The sequence below is a fragment of the Hylobates moloch genome, unplaced genomic scaffold (genome assembly GCF_009828535.3).
Source record: "Hylobates moloch isolate HMO894 unplaced genomic scaffold, HMol_V3 SCAFFOLD_9, whole genome shotgun sequence".
NCBI classification, from domain to species: domain Eukaryota; kingdom Metazoa; phylum Chordata; class Mammalia; order Primates; family Hylobatidae; genus Hylobates; species Hylobates moloch.
This window is the reverse complement of record NW_026652284.1, coordinates 65,558,653-65,573,707: the sequence shown is the minus strand read 5'-3', so window position 1 is coordinate 65,573,707 and position 15,055 is coordinate 65,558,653. Positions and strand designations below refer to the sequence as shown.

Sequence of the window (15,055 nt, the reverse complement as noted above, 5' to 3'; positions counted from 1 at the left end):
AGTATTAACTCTAAGTAGACTGTTTCAAGTCTTTTTTTAGAGCATCCAGACCAAAACAAAACCTAGCAAATTGTGACTAAAAAACAAACATATGAATTAAAACTGAATTCTATCCCACCACTCTGGGAAGCCAAGGCAGGTGGATCACCTGAGCTTGGGAGTTCAAGACCGGCCTGACCAACATGGAGAAACCCCGTCTCTACTAAAATTACAAAATTAGCCGGGTGTGGTGGCACATGCTTATAATCCCTGCTACCCAGGAGGCAGGAGAATTGCTTGAACCCAGGAGGTGGAGGTTGCGGTGAGCTGAGATCACGCCATTGCATTCCAGCCTGGGCAACAAGAGTGAAACTCCATCTCAAAAAACAAAACAAAACAAAAAAAACCTGAATTCTAAAAATTATCCAACAGAAAGGAGGAAAGAAAGAAAAATGAATATAAAACAGAGACAAACAGAAAACAAATCACAATAAAATGGTAGACCTTAATCCAACTTCATTAATGATTACAGTAAATTTTAACAGACTCTTCCAAAGAAGTGATGGCCAGATGGGATTTAAAAACAAGACTCATTTTTCTTCTGTCCACAAGACCCATTTAAATAGAAAGACACAAACAGGTTAAAAGTAAATGGATGTCAGGATGAGATATGCCTTTACACCCACTAGGATGGCTACAATGAAAATGACATATACGAACAAGATAGCAAGGATGTGGAAAAGCTGAACCTTCATATACTGCTGCTGAAGATGTAAAATGGTGCAGTTACTTTGGAAAGTCTGGCAGTTGCTCCAAAGGTTAAACGTATGACCCATCAATTCTACTTCTAGGTATATAGCCAAGAGAAATGAAAATCTATGTCCACACAAAAACTTATACATAAATATTCATAGAAATATCATAATAACCAAAAGTAGAGGCTACTCAGATGTCTATCAACTGACAAAAGGATAAATAAAACGTGGTATATCCATACAATGGAATAATTATTTGGTAACAAAAAGAAATGAAGTATTGATATATGCTACAATATGGATGAACCTTGAAAATATTATGCTAAGTGAAAGAAGCTAGTCACAAAAGGCTAAATATTATGATTTCAATTATATGAAATGTTCAAAATAGGCAAATCTATAGAGAAAGAAAATAGGTTTGTGGTTGCTTAGGGTTGAGGGTGGAGGTAGAAGGAAATGAGTAATGACTGCTAACAGGTACCACTGAATTGCACACTTCAAATGGGTGAACCACATATATCTCAATAAGGCTGTTAGATAAAGAGGAATATTTCATAATGATAAAAGAGTAACTTCATCAGAAAGACCAAGCAGTCATAAATGTGTATGTGCTTAATAACAGAGCTTCAAACACTAGAAGCAAATAAAGAACTAAAGTGAGAAACACAAATCCACAACCACAGAGATTTCAACACTTCTTCATGCCACAATTGATAGAACTAGATCGACCCCCTGACCTCTACAAACAAAAAGCCAAGCATCAGCAACTGATAGAACAGACAAAAAAGTGAGTAAAGACATGGTTCACCTGAAAATACTATCAATCATCCCGACTTAATTGTAGAATACACATTCTTTTTAAGAGCACAATGAATATCCACTTAGAAAAACCATATGGGGACTGTTGTGGGGTCGGGGGAGGGGGGAGGGATAGCATTAGGAGATACACCTAATGCTAAATGACGAGTTAATGGGTGCAGCACACCAACATGGCACATGGATACATATGTAACAAACCCGCACATTGTGCACATGTACCCTAAAACTTAAAGTACAATAAAAAAAAACAAAAAACAAAACTCAATAAATTTTAAAAGATGGAAATTATTCAGAATATGTTCTCTGAACAAAATGGAGGTAAATCAGAAATCAAGGACCAATAACATATCTATAGAATGACAAATGGTTTAAAAATTAATAAAAGACATTTCTAAATATGTCTTGGATCAAGGAAGAAATCACAAAGGAAATTAGAGAAGTATTTCTAACTATACAATAGCAAAAGCAAAACATACCAAAATTTGTGGAATGCAGCTAAAGCAGTGCTCAGAGGAATGTTTACGGCTTTAAATGGTTACATTAGGAGATATGTCTAAAATCAATGACCTAAGTACTTATATTAAGAAGTTACAGCTGGGGGCCCTGTCTCATGCCTGTAATCCCAGCACTTTGGAAGGCAGAGACGGGAGGATCGCTTGAGGCCAGGAGTTCGAGACCAGCCTGGGCAACACGGTGAAAGAAACCCTGTCTCTACTAAAATTACAAAAATTAGCCAGGTGTGGTAGCACACACTTGTAATCCCAGCTATTCAGGAGGCTGAGGCAGGAGAATTGCTTGAACCCAGGAGCCATGGAGGTTGTAGTGAGCTGATATTAGGCCACTGCACTCCAGCTTGGGTGACAGAGCAAGACTGTATTTAAAAAAAAAAAAAAAAAAAGCGCTAGAAAACAAACAGCAAAGTAAATTCACAGTAGAGGGGAAAAATAAAAACCAGAAATCAAGAACACAGAAAAGAAATATTAATCAAATTAACAAAGCCAAAAGTCTATTTTCTGAAAAGATCATCAAAACCCCTTGCTAAACTGATCAAGGCAAACAAATAAAAAATAGAGAAAACACAGATTACCAATATCAGTCATGAAAGAGATTTTCATTATAGATCCTATAGAAATTAAAATTATAATAAGGGAATATTAATTTTATGTTGATAATGAGATGAAATGGACAAATTAACTGAAAAATACAACTTACCCAAACTGACAAAGAAAAAAAGAACCCAGAGCTAGATTTTACAGTTTGTAAGGTGATTTGATTTTTTTTTTCAAGAAATTCATTAAGGAAATTTAGTGAAAAGAAGAGCCTTTTCTACAAATGGTACTGAGATAACTGAAAATCCATATGGAAAAGAGTGAACCATATATGTACACAGATCTAAATGCAAAAGGTAAAACCATTAAAACTTTTAGAGGCTAACACAGGAGAATGTTATTTTGGTATGCACAAAATTTTTAAAGTTGTAGAAAACAATGACCATGAAAGGGAAAAAAATGATAAATTGGACTTTATCAAAATTAAACACTATTGCTTATCAAAAGACCAGTAAAGAAATGAATATGAGATCCACAAACAGGGAGAAAATATTCACACTAGATATATTTGACAAAATACTGGTGTCTAGCATATATAATAAATTCCTACAACCTGGATAAACAACCCAATTTAACAATGGGCAAAAATTTTGAACAGGCATTCATAGAAGATAAATATTCAATAAGCACATAAAAAACTATCCAACATAACTAATCATTAGTGAAATGCAGATTAAAATCACAACAAACATCAGGATACTCCCACTAGAATGACTAAAATAAAAGCAATGCTAACCTCACCAAATACTGGTGAGGTGGCAGAAAAACTGGAATAGCCATACACTGTTAGTGGGAATAAAATAGCCACTTTGAAAAAAGTTATAAATTTCTTATAAAACTGAACATACATCTACCCTATAACCCAGAAACTGCACTTCTAGCTGTTTACTGAAGAGAAACAAAGATACATGTTTACAAAAAGATTATACAGTAATATTTATTGCAGCTCTACTCATAAACTTCTAATAACCCAGGTTCCAAGCTAGGTTATAACCTTCAACAAGACAATGGAAAAATAAAGTGTAATATATTCATAGAATGGCATACTACATAGAAATAAGAACTACTGATATACATAATAGCATGGATTAATTTTTAAAAGGTTATGCTCAGTGAAAGAAGCCCTAAACAAAAGAGTTACACACTGTATGATTCTATTTATATTAGGTTCTAAAACAAATATTAAATAATATATGGTAGACAAAAAATCAGAAAAGTGATTGCCTCTGGAGGCAGTGGAGGACTGCTTGTGGGAGAGGCCATAAGGGAACATGATAATGTTAATCTTCACAGAAGTTTGGATAACAGATATATGTATTCTCAATTCAGGAAATATGCAGACCTGTATTTCACATTAAAGAAAACACTTAAAAAATATTTAACTCTAATTAATGATATGCATGCTTAGTATTTAGGGAGAAATGTATTGATGTGTGTAATTTACTTTGAAATGTGTCATAAGATAGTTTGATACACTAACAGCTACATGACAAAATAAATGTAGTAAAATGTTAAGGGTAGAATGTGGTTGGTGGATATACTGATATTCACTAAGAAATTCTTTCAAGTTTGCTGAAGAATAAAAATGCTCATAATAGAATGTTGGAGGAAAACTAAAATAAAGGCAAAACAGCTTTTCACAGACATAAAATTTCCCAGTTCGGCAGGGTTAATTATGATTTTAAGTCCCATGATTAAGAAAAATAAATGTCTTTATTATAGCACAGCACATTGTGGTAATATTATGACTTTATAAATTGATACTCGAGATGAAATCATTTGAGTGTATGAACAGCTCAATGAAATTCAAACTGCATGTTTACTCTTTACCCCAAGTAAGACAGTGAACAAGAAGTCATTTTCTTAAACATTTTAAATATACACAGCAGTGAATCTTTCTTTCCAGATAGCTAGACTCCTGTTTTTGGTTAACAAAGTAGAAAGAACTAGCACTGTAAGTGAGAAGCATGACATAGTTGAAGAATTTGATTGGACATAAGGAGCTATGAATTTGGAGCTCAACTATCTTGCAAATAAAGCACTTTTAAATAAGTGATTTAAACTCTGGATCTTCTTTTCTATAACAAGGACAATAATACATTAATCTCTATCTACTTGATTGGGTTGTCATGAGGATAAAATGAGATTAGCCTATGAGAAACTGAAATGTTCACTTCAAATTAAAGACATTAAACTTCAATCTAAGTTCTTTCATTGGTAGAAGAGTCAGCCATTAGAAAAGATGAAACCTGAGGAAACGGAGGAGTCCACAAGTCCAGCCATACAGTATCAATGATGTCAAATAATATGTAGGCCAGCATTCTTGTCTCACTTCTATTACTATCTCCTTATTGGCTCAAACTGAAATCTCTATGGATTTCTGAAACACAGAATCCTCACAGCCTTATTCACTTTCACTCGCCTAAGGCAGACCTCTTGTTTATCCAGCATTGTTAATATTATATTATATAAATAATAGTTCAGGGTTAAAAACCTCTTGAACCATAACCATTTCATAAGCATTTTCCACTCCTTCCCCCTTCCTAATTTGCGAAAAAATTTTGACCAAGAAAATCTAGTTATAGAGGTTGGGCGTGGTGGCTCTTGCCTGTAATCCCACTATTTTAGGAGGATCACTTGAAGCCAGGAGTTTGAGAAAGCCTGGGTAACAAAGCGAGACCCAGTCTCCACACAAAAAATTTAAAAGTTAGCTAGGCACAGTGCCATGTGCCTCGTAGTCCCAGCTACGCAGGAGGCTGAGGTGGGAAGATTCTTGGGCTCAGGAATTCGAGGCTGCAGTGAGCTATATTCGTGCCACCACACTCCAGCCTGGGTGACAGAGTAAGACCCTAACTCTAAAAAAAAAAAATTAGTAACAATAACTTAGTTACAAATTTTTAAGTTGAACTAACGTATGACTAATAGCCTCTTTGACCTATACCACTATCTTTCTATCCTACACCCAGCTAGAAGGCAAATAAAGTAATAATCTATTGCAGTCAGATAGTAGTGGTACCCAAGAGAACCACCGCCACTGTGGATGATAGTGAGAATGCTGGAGCGAGGGTTGGAGACCTGAATAGCAGTAAATTCTAGGAATTGTAGTTCATACACATAGTTCACAGATTCTAAAAACTAGAGATTCAGTAGCAGCGGTAAAAAAGGATTAACAGCTCAGGAAAGTATAGATTGATTAGGTGATGGTCTACTAGAAAATGAAATTGATACAGGAACTATGTAAATTAACCTGCCATTCAGCTGTAAGTTGTAGAAGTGATTTTGACCATTAAACCACTGAAGAGATAGTAAAGGCCAAAGTATTCCTTTGCGTTAAGTAACACTGAGTCTAAAGAGTTTCTCCCTTGCTTACGGTGGATGTAATAGAAGTAATGTAAAGTACTACAGAACAAGACAAAGAAATGACATAATGAAGATGTAAAGGAAGACAAGTAAAATGAGTGAAAAATTTATGTTACCTTTTACTACCATTATGCAATAATAGAACCCTATTTCTGTAGAGGAAAACAAAAATACAAGAACACTGATGCACTAAAATAGGTTGGTCAGCTAGTACATAATTTTTATTTTACATTTTCTTAACTATGTCTTCTTCAATAAACATGTCTATAGAGAAGTAGGAAAAATAGTTACTTCATTTAGAAGTTGTAGAATTTGATCATCTAATTTCTGAAGTTTTATCTCATTCTGCAAATCACTTTCATGATTACTTTTCTCTGGCTCAGAAGATTGACACACAGACATAAAAGACGTCAACACAGCATCACTTGGTGTACTTGCAAACTGTTCCAAGGGAACTAACTCATCGATGGGTGCTGTTATCACTGGCATTCTATCAATGATCTATGACACAGAAACAAACCAAAATCCTTTTAATTTATATTCACTTACTGAAATTTGAAGGTATTTTTTATATTAGGAAAAAAAAGTAAATACTATACCTCATCTTCACTTATATTTAGGGGAGAATCAGAAGAAACTAAATTATCCAAAAGACCTTCTAGGCACTGCAGCTGTGATGAATTTATTTCTGCCAAATTTACTGGTTCACCAAATATGTTCTTGCAATCAAGGATTCTAAGCTGTGGCAAAGTCTGGAGAATAACTGCTCTGTACCCTTGGAAACAAATCATTCAAAATGAAAACTGAAATATTAAAAAAAGTCAATTATTTCTAGAATAAACTAAATTTATCAGCTACCAGATAAATTGCCCAGAATAGTTCCAGAAAGCAAATAATAAACTTGTTACTTATTCAACTTCTCCAGCATGTAATCATTAAATCCTTACATACAAAAGAAACAAAACACTTCTCCTCCACTCTCCATCCCTCTCAAATAACCCTCCTGATGAAGTTCAAAAAGTTAAAATAACTATCTCTAAAAAATTACTTTAAATATATAATGCATAAAACCAGTAGAAATTTATTCTAGGAAGGAAGCTAAACATGTCTTTTATTTTTTAATATGGGGTTAATATAAACAACAAAAATGAACACAAAGCAGGATGATGGGGATAATGACCAAAATGCCAGAATTTCCCTAGTGAGGTCTCAGCATTAGCAGAATATCCCCTTTCTTCTCTTTTAAATTACACATAACTAATATTAAAGCAGGTGAACTATCAAGTAATCAAGAATAATATGTTTATCTTCCCTAAGAACAATTATATCTGACAAATTAACATTCATTTGGTACTAAGGCTAACAGGAACACCTTAATCCTGCGTAAACGTAATTTTAAAACTAATGAAGACCAACAAAGTGGTTGGAAGAATTCCAAAAGTAAGAAAGAAGTCTGGCAAATTAGTATTAGAAATCTTGAGGGAAGAAAAGTTATTTCAGCAATAAGTTACCTCTCAATTCTGAAGGGAGGGTGACTGTATTGAGAGAAGTACCTAATTTAGGAAAAAAAGTGAAAAACAAAGATTCGAATTGTAGAAACCAGAGGTTCTTGAGATAAGATTATTAAAAAAATCCAACCTGAGGGTTTAGCAGAGAAAAGAAAAATGCAAGGCTTTAGAAATATGGTTTTCTTTCAAGGAAAGAGTTTCCTCAGAAACTCTCAAATCTGTCCTGATGTTCAGGGAGACTTTATGGAAACGAATAGGAAATATTTTCCACCTGAGGAAAACAATTATCAAATGTATCAGATTTTCTTCTGTGAAATAAAATTACCAACACAGGTTTCCATGCTGCAAATAGCCTTCTTATGGTTGCATATGAATAATAAAATGAAGCCTCTGTAGCTAACTTGTACTCAAGCTGATCTTTAGTATGTATATTCACATTCTACACATTTCTCTTATTGTTCGGTTAAGCAATATGAGATAAGTGAGTTCTAGAAATGGTAGTCTGGTCTGCTTTATCTTTGTCAACTTGATTGATTCCCAATTAGCTCAAATAGCATTTCAGCAGCACCAGCATCTCTATATATTAAACTTTCTTCAAACAAAATTATTTATTAATAATGTAATAAATTCACATAATATGAAATTCAAAAGGAACATAGTAAAAAATTTTCTCATTTCTTAATCTCCAGTTACCTGGTTCCCTTTCCTTCAGTTAGCTAATATTATACATTTTTTTAAAGTGTGTATTCTTCTAGATGTTTTATGTATATACTGAGCACACACACATGTGTGCATACATATATATGTATGTACGTAAATGTTTGTGTCTGTGTATGTGTGTTACCCTTTTCACACAAATGGTGGCCTACTGTATGCAGTACTTTGCAACCTGCTTTTCTTCCTCTTAATGTATCTTGGACATAATTGTCCACTAGTAGAAAAAGAGATTCTATATTCTTTCTTGTGGCTGCATAGTATTATACTATTATTAATAGAATATACTATAATGATATAATTTTGAGGCATTCACTTATCAAATATGAAACTGCCTAGATAGGAGCATCACTGAACTGTTCATCTTGTGTTCTGTAACAGTCATTAGTCTTAATACACTAATTTTATTTGTAACCATGTTTTCCCCAATATAGAAAACGTTGCAAAGCTGGAGACTAAATTGAGGTCACAAATGCCAATTTCAGGAAAATAAAGAAGCTCTGAATAGTAACTGTTAGAAAAAATATTAAATTAATTATTCATACCTGGCAGTCGACAGACAGGATTATCGTCTCCATCTTTCTCCAAAATAAGATTGGTCAGGAAGTGCAATCCTACCATACACTGAAGTAAGTGATGGATACTATCTATACAATTACTATGTAGATCAATATATCTAAGTTTATGCTTAATTCCGTGAAGGGGAATCAATCCTGCAATAGGAAAATAATTCTTTAAATGCCACAGCAGTAGTCTTTCCAATAGCTAATTAGAAATAATTACTAGATAGGTTATACTTTTAGAGGCAAACGGACAGCATTAATAAGATCTTGCTGTGAACAGCTATATCTAATGAATAGGCTATCAGTAAAGTTAATTGTTGCTTTGAAGAAACACAAGTTTAACATTTCTTTGAGGCTTTAGTCCCTGAGGTTCCTGGGCTCTGGTTCTCTTCAAAAGAAAATAAATCAAAAGAACTTCCCCGGGTGGATGCACACACTCATATGAGAAAAAGGATAAAGCAATGGCTTTAGGCTCTCTCAGCACATCAGTCTTGATTAGCAGACATAAGCAAACCCTGTAGTACACTTCAATTTTGCTGGTTTGAATATAAAATAAATACATTAGCATTCATTTAATTCCCTGGTAATATTTCTCGCACAAGCTTATCTAGAACATTTTGTAGCAGTAGCTATTTCTGCCTGGCCCACCTTGGACTTCAGCTGCAGCTGTCATGGACGAGTACTAATTGTACAATGCCAGGGTACCCTTTAAGCACTTACAGTTTCTCTTCCTCCCTCAGAACTTTCTCCAAAATGGAAAAATTATATAAAAAGCTATGTAATCATACGAACATTCGTGTACAGGTCTTTGAGTGGACACATTTTAATTTCTCTTTGGTAAATAAGAGTCAGACTGCACAATTATATTTAAGTGTTATGTTTACCATTATAACAAACTGTCAAACTCAGCCAGGCACAGTGACAGCCAGTACAGGCTCAAGACTGTAATCTCAGCACTTTGGGAGGATGAGGTGGGCAGATCACTTGAGGCCAGGAGTTCAAGACCAGCCTGGTCACCATGGCAAAACCCCATCTCTACTAAAAATACAAAAAATTAGGCGGACATGGTGGAGCATGCCTGTAGTCCCAGCTACTCAGGAGGCTGAGACAGGAGAATCGCTGGAACCCAGGAGGCAGAGGCTGCAGTGAGCCAGGATCACACCACTGCACCCCAGAACGAGACTCTATCTCAAATTAAAAAAAAAAAACAAAACTCCTTTCCAAAGTGGTTGTACCATTTTAAATCTACCAGCAATGTATGCAAGTTTCAACTGCTTCACCATCTCACCAGGACTGTCACTATTTTAGCTATTCTAGGTGTGAAATGGTATCCTATTGTGGTTTTAATTTGCATTTCATTAATCACTAAGGATTCCAACCATTTTTTTTCATGGCTTATTTTTTGGAGGTTGTTTTTCTTCCCCACTATAATGTAAGCCCTGTGACTTATCTTACTTATTGTTGGTTTTTTCATCACTATAAGACACTGTTAGTGATCTTCATAAATACGTACTGAGAGAATGAACTATCTTATCCATTCACATTTTTTAGATAAGGAAATTGCATCTAAACAGTAAACGCCTTGCTAAACATTACATAGTAATGACAAGGCCAGGGTTGAAACTCAGTTCTTTTTGTTGTTGTTGTTTTGAGATGGAGTTTCATTCTTGTTGCCCAGGCTGGAGTGCAATGCTGTGATCTCGGCTCACCGCAACCTCCACCTCCTGGGTTCAGGCGATTCTCCCCTCTCAGCCTCCTGAGTAGCTGGGATTACAGGCAAGTGCCACCACGTACGGCTAATCTTGTATTTTTAGTAGAGACGGGGTTTCTCCATGTTGGTCAGGCTGGTTTCGAACTCCCTATCTCAGGTGATCCGCCTGCCTTGGCCTCCCAAAGTGCTGGGATTACAGGCGTGAGACACAACACCCGGCAAAAAAAAAACTCAGTTGTAATACTTCATGTCTTTAAGAGGAAAAAAGGTTTTAAAAAATTAAATACAGTTGTTACTTCAGCTTAAGGGTACAGACTAGGTCTTTTTATTTTTTGTATACTAAGCAACTGGCATAGGGTAGTGTTCTTTTAGTGGAGGAGAAGAGTTGACAAATGAATCAGATTGTTTCAAATATTGATAAGGATTACGAAGATATTAGAGGAATTCTGCTAGTTTTAACAGATAATTCTAAGAATAGTCATGAAACTTTGTTCAAGTTATCAGCTGTATCACTTTAATAATTAAAAAAGGCAACACTTTTAAAATCTCCTTAGCTATATTACAGATAAAAAGAAAATCTCATTTTATTTGTTCTTTAACTTGCAACAACCTTTGGAATGCGGCATAATGTCACTGTTCAACATGGTAGTAGCCATTAGCTACATGCGGCTTTTTATTTTCAAATTCAAATTAAACAAAATTACAAACTCAGTCCTTAAGTTGCACTAGCTACATTTCAAGTGCTCAATAACCACATTTGGCTACTGGCTGCCATATCGAACAGCATAGATTAGAACATTTTTACCACTGTGGAAAGTTCTATTGGAACTATTCTTCTCTATATAACAGTATATTGATTAACTGGCTAAAATAAAAACATATTCCCTTAAACTGGATCCTTTCCAATTAAGTTTTTCCTGCTACTGATTACCTTGGTTTTAACTTCTATTTTGTACTCAGCTGTGGTTGTGGTACCAACAAAACAGAATTATGACTGGAATACACTCTCTAAATGAACTCTTTGGCTAAAAATTAGATTAATATTCAGAGTTTTCCAACATGTTTAGCTGAGCTGTTAACTTATCAATGTGGCACAACATTTAGCATACAGAAAACATAAGCATTTCTACTTACCACTAAGATCATCTATGTGATTGTAAGATACATTTAGTCTAGTCAGATTAATTAGTTCTTCAAGTCCTAAAAAAAAAAAAGTAAAATAAAATAAAGCCTTTATAAAATTTAAATAATTAATTAGAGAGATATAGCATTACAATGTTATTTCAGGCTGTTCTGAAATAAATGCAGTCTGGTAACAGCGAAATCAATTTTATTGGCATTTAGAAAAAACAGAATTTTTAAAAAATTGACACATTTTTGGAGAAAATATTTTGTATAATGAGTTTCAGACTCAATTTTTAAGAGTTTCTGATAATATTTATTCCATTCTTTTGGGGAAAAAAATGGACCTAAATCATTTTCCTTACGCTAAGTGTTAAATGAAAATCGCTTACAAACCTTCTACTTTTGTAATCAAATTGCAGGACAAATTTAATGTGCACAGTTTTGTCAGTGTGTTTAGCCCTTCAATTTGACTTATTTGATTAGATGACAGATCTAGATGTCGTAAATTCCAAATATGATCAATGGCTTCGATCTTGAAGATGTTATTGCAATGAAGATTGACGGCATGAAGAGTTGAATCTAAAGATAATTCTGATATGCTACAAAAGAAAATATATACTATAAAAAAACAGATTTTAAAAGCATGACAAAATAACTAAAATTAACCAAACAGCATGTAGATACTAAATATATGCTCTATTCATTCTAGAATGAAATCTTTCCTATTTGTGGTACCTTTGAAATGTCTCACAAAACATGGTGCTTCTTACAACATAACCAAGTATTTTGGATTATTTATACAAACAAGAAACCGCTCAAGAGAGGCCAGTGACAGTGGGCATTTCTAACTCCTATGTGCAGTCATTGGCATATATTGAAGGCAGTGCTGAATAGCAGTCAATAACTGTAAAGGCTTTGGAATGTTAATATCCCAGTTCGAATCTGCATTCTATCACGGTTTTGCTGTGTGATTTGAGCAAACGACAACCTGAGCCTCAGTTTTCTTACCTCAATTAATTCTCACAATAACTCTAAGCAGTGGGTATCTTAAGGATACCTAGATTTATGGAAATTAAATAGCTTGCCCAAATTCTTGCAGTTAACAGAGCATACATAAATCCAGATCTCATGCTGGAGATTGTAACTTCATTTTCTTCTTTGTGTGCAATAGCTATTTAATCCACAGTCTATTGCATTTTCAAAAAGAAACCATGTTATCGCAATTTCTATTTAAAAAGTACCTGTCCTCCCTTGTTGAAAGTAAATGGATCTCCCCTAAACAGAACTCATCTCTTCACTCCAATTACTATTTATAACTGAAGCTTCTCCTGAAGATAGTAGTTCCAGGAACACAAACTACAGTGCATACAGTTTGGAGTTGCTGGATGGGAGATACACCCAGGAACAGGGACACACAATGTCATGGGCATCTGCTGTAGGTTCAGTAGCAGCTATCTTACAGCTGTAGGAAACCTAACTCTGACACCAGGGAAGCATTCGCAAATTTCAAACTAGCAACCTTTAAATGTGACTATCTGGAGCATTTCCCACTTATCCTGCTGTGTCATTTACTTGAGTTCTTATTTAGTGCCAGACCTTATGCTGTTAACACATGCTCTTAATGACAGTCATTTATTTTCTGATGCATTTCAGTTTCTCGACATTAATAATGTGCAGATAATGTGAGATAGAAAAAGCATAGTGAAATTAGACGGAAAATGGGTTTGAATCCGAACTTAATTCTTTACAAAGTGTATAAAGATGAACAAATTGTCAATAGATTCTGAGTCTCATTCATCACTTGTAAATGAGAAAAATCACTACCTTGCAGAATTGCTGTGAGGATTACTGATAATGTATATAACATGCACACAACAGATGGCATTCAGTAAATGGCAGCTAGTATTAAATAGAAATGTAAAATGTCCCTTGAACAGCATCTTCTTGGGATCATCTGGCAAAGTTTAAATCAGAATCCAGAACAAGATGCTTAATTATCAGTAGCAGAGTTCGCGTAGAGGACACGCTACAAAGGAACAGCATGCGCAAAGGCCCAGAGAAGTCAGCTACGGAACTGCCTGTAGCTCAGTACAGCTAAATAAAGCGTAAGTGGAGAAATGTTAAGAGTCGAGACTAAAGAGCCTGAAATGCAGGCGGAGACCTGCTTTACGGTATTGCAGAACCAAGTTCCTCATATGCTTTGCACAAGTCGGGGCTTCAAGAGACAGGGAAACAGTGAACTAAATATAATAAGTTTAGTACTTTCAAAAAGTATATGAATATATGTATTGCAATGTTCTGTAACAGACAAATGATTTCGAATGGAGACAAGGAGAACTGAGGCAAAACTAACAGGCAGCAGCGATTGTCCGCTCATAGCTGCCAGAGATACTATCCTGCAGGTTTTTTTCAGAGGGAAGAACAGGAAAGACGAGAGAACACGAGAAAACCAACAATTAAACGGCAAGCAAAGGAATAACCACCAATAAGTAAGGAAAACCAGCAGAAGGAAAGAGTGGTCAGAAGCTGGTGGAGGACAAGGTCCTGGGGCAGTTTCTAGGCTAAGCAGAGTCGTGTGAAACGCTGGGCAGGAAACACGGGCGGGAAGGCATCCACGGCTCATTCAACCTGGCACTTCAGCAGAGCAGTTTTGGAGGAGTGGGGAGGCCGAAAGCCAGACTGCATTCACTTATGGTCTTGGTAAAGCAGTACCGCGCCTCCGCTCCGCTGTCGCCACCAGCTACCCATGGCCCCGGCGGGTCGCTCCTGGCTGCGGGGCGCCCTTTACCTCTGCAAGCCTTTGTCCATGAAGCATACATCCCGGCAGCTGCTGTCGCCGTCTCCGTTTTCCACTTCCGCCGCCGCCGCCGCCGCCTCCATAGCATCGGCGACGGGCAGCGGGGTCTTAACCGGCACCCAACGCGGGGTCCGTGAGCTTGGGACACGCCTCCCGGAAGCGCGGAAGTGCGGCCCAAGGGGGCGGGGCGAGGACCCACCCTCCAACCGACAGCCGGGAACTTTCCCGCCTTGACGGTGCCACAAAACTGGAATCCTCGTCCCAACTGTGGGCTTCTTTCCCTTTTACGGCATCTGCGGTGCGACTCTTGAGCTTGCTGTAAAGTAAAACTGCTTCCCGGGCGTGTAGGAGTCGGAGAACGAATGGATTTGTCCTGTATGCATCTGTATATTTGCCTAGTAGCCGACTGACTTCTGAAGGCAGTTTTCACAGCGGTTTGGCTTTACGTGCCTTTACATAGTCTTACATACGTATAAATTGTTCCACTGGCCATTGCACCTCCCGTTGATTCATTGAACATTTGTGGGATGCCTTACTCTATGTCAGTCACTTCCCTGTGTGAGGAAGAAAAAGATGAAGCCCATTCTTGTTCCTGGAAACATTCACAGTCCAATA

The 15,055-nt window shown here is 36.2% G+C and overlaps 1 protein-coding gene across 3 annotated transcripts in view; it reads right to left on the bottom strand.

Annotated features, from left to right (window-relative positions):
* LRRCC1 (leucine rich repeat and coiled-coil centrosomal protein 1) overlaps positions 1-14,665 on the bottom strand; it is a 38,398-nt gene extending 23,733 nt beyond the window's left edge. Inside the window, exons 1-6 of one of the 3 annotated variants that reach the window (XM_032759958.2) lie at positions 14,432-14,665; positions 12,037-12,242; positions 11,653-11,718; positions 8,790-8,957; positions 6,622-6,797; positions 6,314-6,523 (exon numbers count right to left, since the gene is read on the bottom strand). In XM_032759958.2, the coding sequence (XP_032615849.1) occupies positions 6,314-6,523; positions 6,622-6,797; positions 8,790-8,957; positions 11,653-11,718; positions 12,037-12,242; positions 14,432-14,523 (918 nt within the window). In that variant the 5' untranslated portion in view covers positions 14,524-14,665. Of the gene's footprint in view, positions 1-6,313; positions 6,524-6,621; positions 6,798-8,789; positions 8,958-11,652; positions 11,719-12,036; positions 12,243-14,431 lie in introns of those variants that run through there. The other 2 variants (XM_032759960.2, XM_032759961.2) reach the window with 2 other exon arrangements.
* Positions 14,666-15,055: the final 390 nt, after the last annotated feature.